Genomic DNA, 13,082 nt, shown 5'->3' with positions numbered 1-13,082 from the left:
ACAAAAATGCAAACTTCAACACACAAGTAGGACAAAGCATACAAAATCATCCACTATGAGTTGCAAATGTCTTTCTCAGAGGCACTCACACTCCATGTAGCACACTTTTAGCTGGTCAGAATCCTGGACAGACTGTTCAGTATTTCCAGGTACCTTTTTCACCTTCTGGTGAATCTACAACCTAACTCCTTACCCTAAAGGCAGGATTTGCTCCATGTTCCAGTAAACACTTGACAGCTCCTGTGCATAGGTTAAATGCAGCAATATGCAAAGCTGTTCCAAAATCAAAATCACTACAGGTGGCATCCACATCTGCAATTAAACATCACATGTGAGGTATGCAAGTCTGTTACATGGACATTTCCCCCTACAGATTCCTTGAGAGGACATTCATTTTTACAGTTTATGTTAGCATTTACACAGACACACCATTATTTATGTATCAAATGCATATAAGAACTAATTCTACATGGATATCAACCTTATTTGCATCTGTTTATTCATACCATGAACCAACCTTTCACTGGAAGATGAGCAAGTACTTTCACTCATTTTTTAATACTGATGGCTTAACTGCAAAATTGCTGCTACTCAGGGTGCCCAATCTACTGTGCCAAGATTAACAAGTGAGTAACTTCAGGTTTGCAAGTAGATTAATTTTTTAATGTTTCAGACACATTTATATTTTATTGCTTCTAGGTGTCAAACGTTAAAATGAGATGCATCTTCGACCAGTTGTTTTCCTTTGTGAGCAGGCAGTAGGGCAAGGGAAAACTGATTATACATCTGCTTTACACTGATCTAATTACTAATGGCCAAGAATGAAGTAAGAGCTGGTGATTGTTACAATTTCTTTGTTTTCAAAGAGTTGCACTCTGAAGGGTCTCACACTGATAGTTTGGAAAATGGAGCACTACATCTGACTGGAAATTATTTAGCACAATATGTATTTCCATCAGTTGCTCCCAATATATCTTTCAATCTGCTATGAAGTTATTACTGCTCTAGAAGATTGGAGTTTAAATGTCTGTTTAGGCTGAGGCTCCTCTCTTAAATTACACAAGAGAGATGTCATTTTGAGTCAGTTAGGTATAGCACTGTTAATTAAAAATGCCAGCTGATTTAATATACAAGCACAAGACCACAAGTATTAGCAATCATGTTCCAATTTGAAATACCAGTGAGGAACATAAAACTTTCCACCTCAGGGCTGAAGAGTCTCCTCATATTTTCCAGTATCAGTCTCCATCCCAAAAAACACTAGCCCTTCTCACAATGCCATAAACAAAATATATCCCAACTGCATTAACATCCTTATATAGTTACACTAAATAAACAAATAAAACATCAACAATATAGAAAATACACAGTTATATATGTCTGTATAGACATGCTAAGTTCATACATACTAATAAAACTGACTCAATTTTATAAAGATCAAAGGTAACAAATTTCCAATCAGAATTTAACAGTTTTGCAATTGCCCTGATTGAACACAAACATGAAAAAATACTGCATTTACATGCCTCAATCATAATGAGAGCTACACATGCAGATGTACCGTTTATGTACCAAAGGTCAGAAGACATCACCAGTTTAAAACCAGCTAGAAGCTGAGGAGCTGTATACAGCCATTGAAACGTCCATGGGATACAGCCAAACATTTTCTGCACACACAGGAATCAATTTGCAGAAATACTGGTCAGCAGCATCAGCTACTGAGCCATCAACAGCTGCATCTACTCCTATTTTGAAAAACAACTGATGTATGGTTTGGTTTTTTGAGTTAGACTCTGTGACTTCCTCAGACTTGCAAGCTTCATGCTTAGATTTTCTGAACAGTTCTCTTACAGCTTCAATCTAAGTGGGCATAGTAGAGGTGACAGAAAGAAAGACAAATATCAAATGTTACCTGCTAACTACCCCCAAACTATCTAGAGGAAAATAATATACAATTTTTGTATTTAAAACCTTTAAAAATCCAAGACCAAACTAGCTCTATCCTGTAGCAACTGAGTAAATCTGTATGATGACTTTAACTACAGAGTGTCATAAAGAAAGCAGTTTAGCAGTAAATCAAAAGGAAACACCTGTGCTTCACAATGGGTGTCTCAGAGTCAGCACACCACTGTCTTGAAAAATTATTTTTATATTAACAACCATTTTTTCTCCAGTTCAGTATAGACCCAGCGAAAGCATGTTCACCTTCCACGTATGTTCTTCCTTCTCTGCAAACTGGTTGATGAAGTATGGAGCTAAAATTATTCTATTAATTCAGACCATCCATTGTTTCCATATCACAGGGTAAATAATTTTACATATTTCCTGAGATTAAAAATATCAGCTGCTTATCCAAGAATTGCCAACTGCCCAGTAACCAGAGTGGTTTCCTTGGCAATCTGAGCAGAGTCCCACCCCTTCTGTAGGAACTGCACAGGAGGAGAACACCAAATGCCAACAAGGTCTGAAAGGAGACTGCTGATGCAAATTATGGGAGCCAGGCTATTGAAATGTGATGTGGACTTAACTACTGTGCAGTCTGATTTTGTCTTTTGTTATCCACCCACACGTGTCACCTCCTAAGCAAGTCACACCAGCAGCAGCACTGCTTAGCAATTACCTCCATGGAGATTCAAGATGTGGGAAGCAAGCCCTGGATACTCCAAAAGCCTACCAGCTTTTCAAACTGCTAAGACAGAGTCCCTAGATAAAAAAATCCTTTTGTAAACTAGCACAATCAGAAGGGTATTCAGTAGAACAAATTCACATTTGTACAATTTTAGTGACAAATTCACAATTGTACAATTTTAGTGATAAAGTTGCTTACTGGTTTTGCTGTCCTGACCAAATTAGAAACAAACAGTTCTGATCACATCCATTTCTGTACTTCCATGTGCATTAGTATAAATAGGGCTCCAACTACCAATCCTTCACAGTATCATTCCAAAAGGTGTTATCTATTTATGCCAAACACTAAAGTCAAATTGCTCCCTAAACAGGACCTTCTACATAGCTGAGAAATGGGAAAAACAAGCACATCAAAATTGCCTCAGTCACAGGTTTGCCACATGAAATTGCCAAATCCCCACTACTCCTTTAACCTTCTCCCCACATGTCAAACATACTTCTCAATGTTCAAGCAACCTTAAAAACCACAAGATTTTACTAGAATAGTTGTATCTTTGGTTTTCTGCAAACATTCCCTTAGTTCTCAATAACTTAAGATTAACCTGTTTACTTTCCAGTCTATTTGAAACTTCTATTGTCTTGTACAAAGCTCAAGTAAGTTTAAAAACCAGCAATGGAAACAGTACAGAAAAGCACTAAAAAATAGCTTAAGAGAAAAACGAACCAGTGAGGCTGAATAAAAGAATAAGAAATTATTTATGTATAATGGATAAATGAACACCAGACTTACAGACCACAGTACATCAGCTCAAGATCTACAAAACATGGACAGCTACATGAAACAAAGGTCACAGTGCCTACCTTTTGGCTTTGCATTTTTCAAAATAACACTGATGAGTTCTGGAACATCAAAGTAGGCAGCATAGTGCAAGGCATTCATATTTGTCCAGCGGCTGCGCAAGCTGCTGTCAGCACCCAAATCAATCAGCTGTGTTGCAAATTTTACAGCAGTTTCAACATCACCTGCAGGGTAATTTTTGTGAAGAATGCATTAGTGATTTATTTATTTGACCTCAAAAAACACACACATGTTTATGTGTAAAACAAAACATACATTACGCCCTTCAAGCTCACAGCAGAACTATTACTATGCCTTTTTTTAGGATTAGGATACAGAAATCTTTGGCCTTTATGATAAAGGGCTGAAATATCTAGTGTATAATAACACTATCTGTTTAATCTAAGTACTGTGTCAACCAGTAAACCTAGGAGTTTTAGGATCTGGTAGGAGAAAAAGAATTGCACATCACAATTTGATGTTGAAGTTTATGTTAAAAGATGTGCCAACACCAGGGAAGATGACCTATGCCAGACTTTGCTCAAATTCAGAGAAGTAGGCTTGAGTCAACAAAAACATAGAAAAGTTAATAGGGGTGTTCAAACAGAGTTGAATGTGCTCTCATTTCCAGTATTTATGACCATAAGAATGCAAACAAAGTTTATTGTTCTCTTCTGACACGAACCGGGTGAAAGAAACAAAACAAAAGGAACAGCTGGTCACCTAAATGTTCTGCTGTAAGAAAACTACAGCAAAAATTATAGCAAACTTGCAGCTTGCACCTCAGCCTGAAACTGCCTTTGCTACATGAAACATCTGTTTAAGCTGGTACTACTGTGTGTAATACCCATACCACTAACTCAGCTTGCTCCCCATGGCTACAGCTGCAGTTCTGCATCTTCCTTGCTCATGGCCACTAGAACAGAGAAAACCAAGCACAAGGAAAAAAAAAAATCTACTGCAAGGAAAAATCCTCTAAGTGTCAGTGGGATAAGCTTATGTGAGTCAATTAGGTTTTACATCTATAATGACTTTTATTTTTACTCACCAATGCCATGAGCCCCTGATTTGCAAGTGTAATGCAGGAGAGTCATATCAGTCAGTCCATCTCTGTCATTCACATTGCAACCCCTTTTAATGATCTGACAGGGAAGTGGAAAATAAGCACATTTTAGCTCTGGCATATCTCTGACATCACTACTGTTTCCAAAGTTATTGCAGATATACTGACTCCTGGATTCATTGCAATGGCTAGTAACAAAGAAGCCTGCCAGAAAAGCCTCTTAACTGCAGAACTGAGCAACATATGCAAATGTAATAAATAGCATTATAATTAGCCCTCATTATTTACAGATTAAAAAAATCTTTATATTGCTCCTTCTAACATATACTTCACATGCTAAAAAGTTAAGCAATTAACCACGTGAGAAAATGATTTATGAACCTCTCCCCTTGTTCTTTGATCTCTCAACAATTGCCCAGCCCACTCCCACACAACCCCAACAAAAAGAAGCCCCCAGTTAGAATATGGTAGGGTTTATTGTCACTACACTTCCCCAGAAAAACCTGTAATCCAGAAGAAAAATAAGAAAGTGGGATAGAAATACTAGAAACACATTTTGTGCCTTGGAAAATTGTCCTTTAGGTCAGGCCTTAACAGTAACTTCATATATTTTTTGGGTTTGAGTTTGGTATTACTGCTTGAAACACCAAGGTGAAGGGTCTCAATACAATTGCCTTGAGAGAAATATTGTTTATACCATCTATGCAAATGTACTGAATTTTATCCATCATGTCTCTTTTTCCAAATAAAATCTGACAACATATGGAATACAAGGCATGATCAGTCACTACTTGTTAAAAGGCAGAAACTGCATTTATGATTAATTCTGCTTCGGAATGAACTGGTTTTATTCACTGTCAACACAGTGTTTAACACTGAGAGCACTCAAGGATCTTCATTTGCATCTCACCTCATTCCCAATAATATCAATATTCTGCTGGACCTGTGGAACCCACTGCCTCAAGATAGCAAACAATTCAGAAACTGATGTTTTGGGGTCAAAGAGTATTTCTTGGCATGCTGCATCATTGGGATCGAAGAAGGAAAACTCTGTTAGAAAAGAAAAGAGTCTTCATATAAAAAGATCTTGATGTTTAACATGCATCTAGTTTTTCAAACTCAGAGGCAAAGAACAGCAGAGAAGCAGAGAGAAAACATCTTCCTTCTTCTTCCATCACAATTTACATGGAACATACTAAAATACAAACACAGTCTAATCACGAAGGCATTCTGTGACCTCTGCTATTTTCAGTATTTCATTAATGCATCAATCCCAGCTGGTGGCAGCTGCAGGAGACAAACACCTTCAAAAATTATGACACCAAACCAAGACCAGGGGAAAAAAAGAAAACAACACTACATTTAAAGATTTCAAGCCTCATTTTCTTTCAGGCAACCCAAACTGTAAGTGCATAAAACACCTTATTACAAAACTATATGTCACATTATTCATAGGGGTGCGTGTGTGCTTCTATATACACATACTCTATTTTTCATCTGTGGACTTTCTTCCAGCTCTGGAAAATTCCATGAAATAATCTGGATAGCAATGGCTATAAGGAGAGGGACTGAAAGCACAGTCTCCTACCATCAGCAAATGAACCACGGCAAACACTGAACTTTTACCCCCCCTGCAGCCATCAGGGAGGTGCCTTTTAAACAGGTTTTGGATAAATGTACAATCAGCTCACATCCATCACAGATTCACGGCTCTCAGACAGGACAGACAGGTTAAGTAACACACACCATCACCCATCTGGGTGTGTGACATGGCATGAACCACTCCTGGGTGAATCATCCCAACCTTTCCCCAAAAACAGCATACCTGACTTCTAGATTGGATTAAAAGATAACAGCACGTACTGAGTTCTCTTCCTGGCTATTTAGAGTTCCTCAAACTCCATCACCTTGCCTCAACAAGAATGGAAAAGAAGGGCAACTTTCACTGATATTTATCATTAATTTTTATTTCCACCTAGCATATAAAATAAAAACCAAACCGTTTATCTCCCAACACTACACAAAGTGTGCTTCTTCCCTACATCCAATGCATCAACACACATCTACTGATTTATCCACTAATATTTACCTTCCACATAAACCACAGCTGATCTACAGCTGAAACTATGAAGTAAACAGACAACTAGGCAACAAGATTAATGATCCTGCACAATATTCACAGTTCTTACTCTACCAGGAAGATTTCTAGCCACAAACCTGATCCAAATTATCTATCAGAGATCAACTCTTCCAATCAGTGGAAGAGTAGGGTGAAAATCTGAGACTGTATCAAGGATTAATAACAACCACCCTAAGTGCTTAATAGGTAATCAGCTGTAGTCTTTGCAAGTAAAGCAATGCTACAGAGAATCTGTTAAAGCAATGAATCCCATGAAAGAATGCCAATGGCATCTAGATGGCACCTCAAAATATTATTTTCTCCCCCTCTATCGTTCCCAAGTATTGATCACAGTGCCCAACTGCATTAAGGAAAAATAAATGCACTGAATGTAAAGACTGAGACTCTGTCTGCCATGGTTTAACCTCCTTTACCCAGATTCAGCAATGTTACTATTACACAGGTGACAGCAATCTCCTATAAAAGGATTTTATTTTAATTTAATGAGTAGGCAGAAACCAGGTAGAACACATAGCAGTGAAATCATAGGGTTATTAGAAGATACCACAACAAAACAATGTTTAAAGAAGGCAAATGGAAACTTCAAGGGATAAGAAAGTAGAATGGAATAAATCATGGCAGTACTTAGAGCAGATGAGGAAGACAAGTGATGAGAACAGGGCTAAACCATGTAAAGACACATATGTACTCAGACATTTCATATGGAACACTTACATTCCCAACCTGAGCTAACTTATAAATTGGGTCTTGAGAATGCTGAGCCTGTCAAAGACAGAACATTACAGGTATTTATTTATTCTTCCTGAATACAGCTGATTGCTCTAATCAATGCATGGGAAACACAGAGGTGGAAGGAGTGATTTTTGAAGTATATAGATGCTATTAATATCTTCTGCAACATTCAAAGGCATTATAATTGCAGCTATCAGTGAAGCTCCTTACCTACAGTGACGTTTTAACGCATTATATACTGTCAGAATTTTTATTATCATTTATACATGTGAAGGCAGTTACTGAAGACAAACATCATTCTGACAACTGATCACTGATACTTGGTATAATTTTCTACCACTCACTTTACAGTCCTTACCACCACAAAAACATACACTTCCAACAGAAATATCTCCTTCTAGTACTTCTAGTACATCATTTACATACTAAAGCACAAGAAAAAGTGTAACTTTAGAGGTTTCAAATGTGGTGTAGATTAACTTCCCTTACTTACTCCGAGTTTACATTTTAACACAATATCCAATTCTACACTGACATGAAAGTACAAATGTGATCACACGTGCACAGAACTGTACAAAGGAAAATAAATAATTTATAGTGTATGCAATAGGGAAAATGGAAAATGAAGCATGGGTCTTAATCTTTCATTTCATTTAAGAGAGAATCCATTTAATAAGAAGAAAACTTTTCCTGGAAAGAAATAATTAAGAGTTGACAGCTTTCCTTAAAATTTATTATTCAAATTTACTCTCTGCTGATCACAAATGCATTTTCTGTTTAAAGTACATACCACAGTCTGAAGGCATTGGTGCTGCAGCAACAGAAAAAGTAACAGATGTTTCAGAGCTTGGGAATAAGAATCGTTCTCTTTCAATGAGGGAATCTCCTTCGAAGGAAGGTTCTGGGAGATCCTCTATGGTCATCTTCTAGAAAGCCACTTTAGGAGGAAAAATAAAAATCAATAAATAACCTCATTGGAAATACTTAGGATTAGTTCTATCATAGATAGATATAACATGCAGTGAGACTAAAATCTTAAATTTGCAAACTATTACTGCCATGACATTCTTACAAACCAATATATGAACAAGGCTCACAGAGTATGGTGTCCGGGTTAGCCAACTTCTAGTTGTGACTTCCATCACTAAACTTGCACTTAACTCATGGAAAACATCATATTTCTCCCCAGTTTCCCAGCTGAGCAGCAAAGAAAATATTAATGCTCTATTAGCCAACACACACTGAGGATAAACGGATTAGTGTGTTTCACAGCTTTATGAAAACGTGCAGCATCAAGTACCTGCCCTCACACTGTGCATGCACATTCCCTCCCTTCACCATGAGCAAGGACATGCTGCCAGCTACTGCTGCCTCCTCTTTTTAAATTCTCAGCTCTTTCATCTTCCCACACACAGCTGCAGACAATCAATCACCAAGTGATTCACTCCTGGACTCACGGTTCCATATCAGCTCCTCTCCCAGCTCTGCTCCTGCCTGGTTTAAAATAGCACACTTACCACAGCCTTGGAACTTTCCCCCTCTTCTGCTGCTTCCAGGCACTTTCCCAGGCCTTCCAGCAATCTAGGAGAGAGAATCAAGACTAAAACATTGTAGAGTTATAGTGACAAGAATCAAGACTAAAACATTGTAGAGTTATAGTGACAAGAATCAAGACTAAAACATTGTAGAGTTATAGCGACAAAAACTAGCCCAAGTTACATCCTAGTTATGGGATGAGGTTGAGATCAGAGGAAAGCTGGCTACCACTTGTAAGACAGTTTATTAGGCAAATTCATTAACAAATAACAAAAATATCATTATTCATAATAGAAACAGACATGATTGCACCATCAGAGGCTACATCTCACAGCTGAAAAATTTAAATTCTGCATCTTGAATGATCATTATTAAACACTTGGGGTAAAAGCAACATTTCTACTAAACAACCTACATTTTTATTGTGGAGATTGCTATACAGTGCTCTTTTCTAAGGAATTTGTTCAGCCAGCCTGCTTAACAGAAAGAAGCCATGGAGCTTGAAGGAATGATTGTTTTTATTACATTTAATTTATACCCAAGTAAATATGAAAAACTAAAATAAGATTTATTTTGGTTTTTGTATCTAACACAGAGCAAGCTGTATGAGCAGATTTAGTCTGATATTTCCCCAAATAAATGGGTCACACTGCTTGGGACCTCAGAATCTACATGATAATATAAAAAGCATTTAGCATTAGCAGATGCTAGTCTTTAAGTAAATAAACTAAAGCCTCCTCTTCTTGCCCATCATACACAGCTCACCTTGTCCTCCAGTTGGAAATAAAGCTCCACATGAAAAATGCTCATTTTCCTCCCAACTAGTTTATTTCCCTAGTCTTATACAGCTGTACAAATTCATGTTCTGGCATGAAGATCAAGGAGGAGGCCACTGGAAGGACAGGACTATTTTTTCCCACAGCATTATCAAATTGCATTGGCTTATGTGTTCTTTTATTCAACAAGGCCAAAAATATCTCTAATTATTTCAATTAGTATTTTCTTACAGTCAGGAAAATTTATGAGTTTACATTTCAATGGCTTAATAGCCATCATAAAGATGATAGCTTTCTTGTGTGAAGGACTAGAATGTCCCTTAAGCTGCAAATACCTAATTAAATTGCTTTTGAAGGGCAACAGTGAAATAAATCTGCTACAATCTGGTATTTCTTCAGAGGCTGTGGCAAAACAAAACAAAGCTTTGTAAGACACATGAATCCCCAAGTTTCTCACAGGCAGCACCTCAGAGCTCTCACGAAATGCACAAAGGAACATGCAATATGCATGAGTATAATAGACATATTAGCTGAGCCTCTTAAGCTGGAAAAGACACAAAAGAAATTAAAAGCTTTTTGCACAGCCCTACACTGAGGGAACAAAAGGAGCACAGTGAAAAGTAGCCAGGCCTGATTGAGCAGATGGTAACAGGAAAAGGTGAGATTTTGTGAAGTAGGACAACACAAGTTGTTGGAACTTGAAACCAACAGAAGCATTTCAAAATGAATATAAGAAAGAGTGTTTATGGCACACAGGAAAGCAGACCAAACAGCCAGGGCATCTTTAATTCTGCAGGGCCAGGGACAAGGACACCATCTGTGTTCTGCCAAAGCAAAGCAGGCAGGGAAACAACCCGTGCTGTCAGGTAGGCAGCACCAAGTCCCAAGGGCTACAATGCAGATGCTGACCCAGCTCCAGAATGAATTTACATGCCAGCACCTCCAGTGGAAGTGTGCACACCCTCACACTGTGGGGTTTTCATCTGGCTCTAGAACAGGGCGCATGTCACCACCCAGCACTGACACACGATGTCAAGGTGACACTTTCTGCACCCACAGCCACCTCCAGGGGCTGCCAGCTCAGCTGTGAGAGCTTCCCAGCCAGCTAACACCACACACACAGCTGGAAAGGCAAAGGAAAAGGCTGAAAGCTAATTCAAAGGCAGGGAAAAGGCATCCCCATGCCACCCTCATAATGAGTTCTGTGGTGAGCAAAACTGAAACAATACCCAAAACGTACTTCCCACCAAGATTCAGCTGGAAGGTCCTGGTGCAGTGGAATGGAAGGCCTTCCAAAAGAGCAGTGACTTTCCTGTATTAGTAAAAGAGTTTAGAGCAGAAACTATTAGAGAAATTACGTGAAAAAAGAGAGAATTTTTCTATTCGCAGCATTGCCAAACTACCATTGAGCACAGCTTAGCACAGCAGAGAGTACCATACTTACTATTTGCCAGCCATATGCTCTTCCTACTGAATTATACCTGAAATTGAAAAAAGCAGAAATATCAGGAAAAAAATCTTCAAAGAGTCATCAGATGCACACACCCTTTTGTTGACAAAACTGAACAGCAACAACAGGTTTCTTGATATCCACACATTACACAGGAATGCATGGTAGCTCTGCAAATACATATAAAAAAGTTCCATAATAGAGGATCCAACTTTTTCATGTACTCGAGTTTATAATTCGTGGTAAAGCACAAAGCTTTCCTGCAAGTGCTGTAAGAACTTGCAACTGCTAAAGCACTTCAAGCTATAACATACAGTTGTTCTGGGCTTTGATAGCTGAACCTGCCACAAATGTGATGCTATTTTTGACAACAACTATGTAAAATGGACTCCTTATCATGTACTTAGATAGGCTCAAGAAAAATTAAGTTCAGAGAACAAGTTTCTTGCACATACACCACCACTTCAGAACATTTACAGGAGAAGTGGTAGACATGCTGTACACATGTAGGTAAACCCAAGATTTGGGTGGTGTGCAGGGCAGGTTTTGCAACACGGCAGTGTTTTTACAGATTCACTGAACTGTCAGGATTGGAAGGGATCTGAGGAAATCATCCATTCCAACCCCTCTGCCAGGGCAGGGTCACCTGGAGCAGGTGACGCAGGAGCGTGTCCAGGTGGGCTCTGAATGTCTGCAGGGAGGGAGACTCCACAGCCCCCCTGGGCAGCTGTGCCAGGGCTCTGCCACCCTCAGTGTAAAGAAATTCCTCCCCACGCTGAGGAGGAACTTCTTGTGTTTCAGTTTACAGACATTGCTCCTCATCCTCTGGGCACCACTGAAATGAGCCTGGCACCATCCCCTGGGCACCTGCCTTCGAGATATTTATATATGCACTAACGAGATCCCGTCTGTCTCCTCTCCGCACGGCACGGGCCCAGCTCCCGCAGTGTCTCCTCACAGGAAAGATGCTCCAGACCCGCACCCTGTGACCTCCCCCGGACCGGCGCTTTGTGAAGCCGGGAGCCCAGGGAGGGAGCTCAGCTCCCGCACCCTCCAGGCCGGCTCTGCCCGCCCACAGCCCCCGGGCCACCTCCCCAGCACTCCGCGCTGTCCCAGAGCGCACCCCCGGAGCCGCGGGTCTCCGGTCTCCGCGGTGACACCGCCCGGGCCGCGCCCGCCCCCGGCCCCTGCGCCGCATCCGGGCGGGGGGAGCCAGGCCGGCCGCGGCCCGCCCGCTGCGGCGGTCCCTGCGCCGCCACCCCGCCCCCCGCCATGCGCCGAGCGGGGATGGGAAGCGCCGGGAGAGCGCTCGGAAAGCACCGGGAGAACACCGGGAAACCACCGGGAAATCACCGGGAAATCACCGGGAGAGCGCCAGCCCCGCCCCAGCCCTACCTGCTCCCGGCCGAGCGCCGCGCGCCGCCCGGGCCCGCCCGCAGCCCAGGGAGCCCAGCGAGGCACAGGCCCCGCCCACCGCGGACAAACCACGCCCCTTCCTACCCCTCCGACCAATGGGCGGTCAGAGCGCCCCGCCCCTCCTTGCAGACCTCGCCCCTCCGCGGCGGCCGGGCGGGAGCGGGAACGCGCGGCGGGAGCGGGAACGCGCGGCGGGAGCGGGAACGCGCGGCGGGAGCGGGAACGCGCGGCGGGAGCGGGAACGCGCGGCGGGAGCGGAAACGCGCGGCGGGAGCGGGAACGCGCGGCGGGAGCGATGCGGGGATGGGTGCGGGGATGGGGCCGGCGGGAGGAATCGGGCTGGCATGGACTGGCACCCACGCGGCACCACTGGCACGTTTCAGCACTCGGCGCAGGCGTCCCGGCTGTCTCAGAAGTGGAGGAACTCCCAAGGAGGATTTTCAAAGGGTTTCTCGTCCCGTGCTGTAAAATCTACTGCGGATCTAAATCCAATTGGCACTCTC

At 41.5% G+C, this 13,082-nt stretch overlaps 1 protein-coding gene across 3 annotated transcripts in view; it reads right to left on the bottom strand.

Moving 5' to 3' along the window:
- The window catches only part of CLIP4 (CAP-Gly domain containing linker protein family member 4), a 32,253-nt gene extending 19,586 nt beyond the window's left edge, over positions 1-12,667 (bottom strand). The window contains exons 1-9 of one of the 3 annotated variants that reach the window (XM_071423489.1): positions 12,559-12,667; positions 11,158-11,194; positions 10,943-11,025; positions 8,919-8,982; positions 8,192-8,338; positions 5,440-5,579; positions 4,515-4,608; positions 3,490-3,651; positions 194-312 (exon numbers count right to left, since the gene is read on the bottom strand). In XM_071423489.1, the coding sequence (XP_071279590.1) occupies positions 194-312; positions 3,490-3,651; positions 4,515-4,608; positions 5,440-5,579; positions 8,192-8,324 (648 nt within the window). In that variant the 5' untranslated portion in view covers positions 8,325-8,338; positions 8,919-8,982; positions 10,943-11,025; positions 11,158-11,194; positions 12,559-12,667. The remainder of the gene's footprint in view (positions 1-193; positions 313-3,489; positions 3,652-4,514; positions 4,609-5,439; positions 5,580-8,191; positions 8,339-8,918; positions 8,983-10,942; positions 11,026-11,157; positions 11,195-12,558) is intronic. The other 2 variants (XM_071423481.1, XM_071423497.1) reach the window with 2 other exon arrangements.
- Between the last annotated feature and the right edge of the window lie 415 nt (positions 12,668-13,082).

The sequence above is a fragment of the Agelaius tricolor genome, unplaced genomic scaffold (genome assembly GCF_023055355.1).
Source record: "Agelaius tricolor isolate 1412-34295 unplaced genomic scaffold, bAgeTri1.0.p SCAF_1, whole genome shotgun sequence".
In the NCBI taxonomy this organism is placed as follows: Eukaryota; Metazoa; Chordata; class Aves; order Passeriformes; family Icteridae; genus Agelaius; species Agelaius tricolor.
Note: the sequence above shows the minus strand (reverse complement) of the source record. Positions and strands in the feature narration are given on the sequence as shown.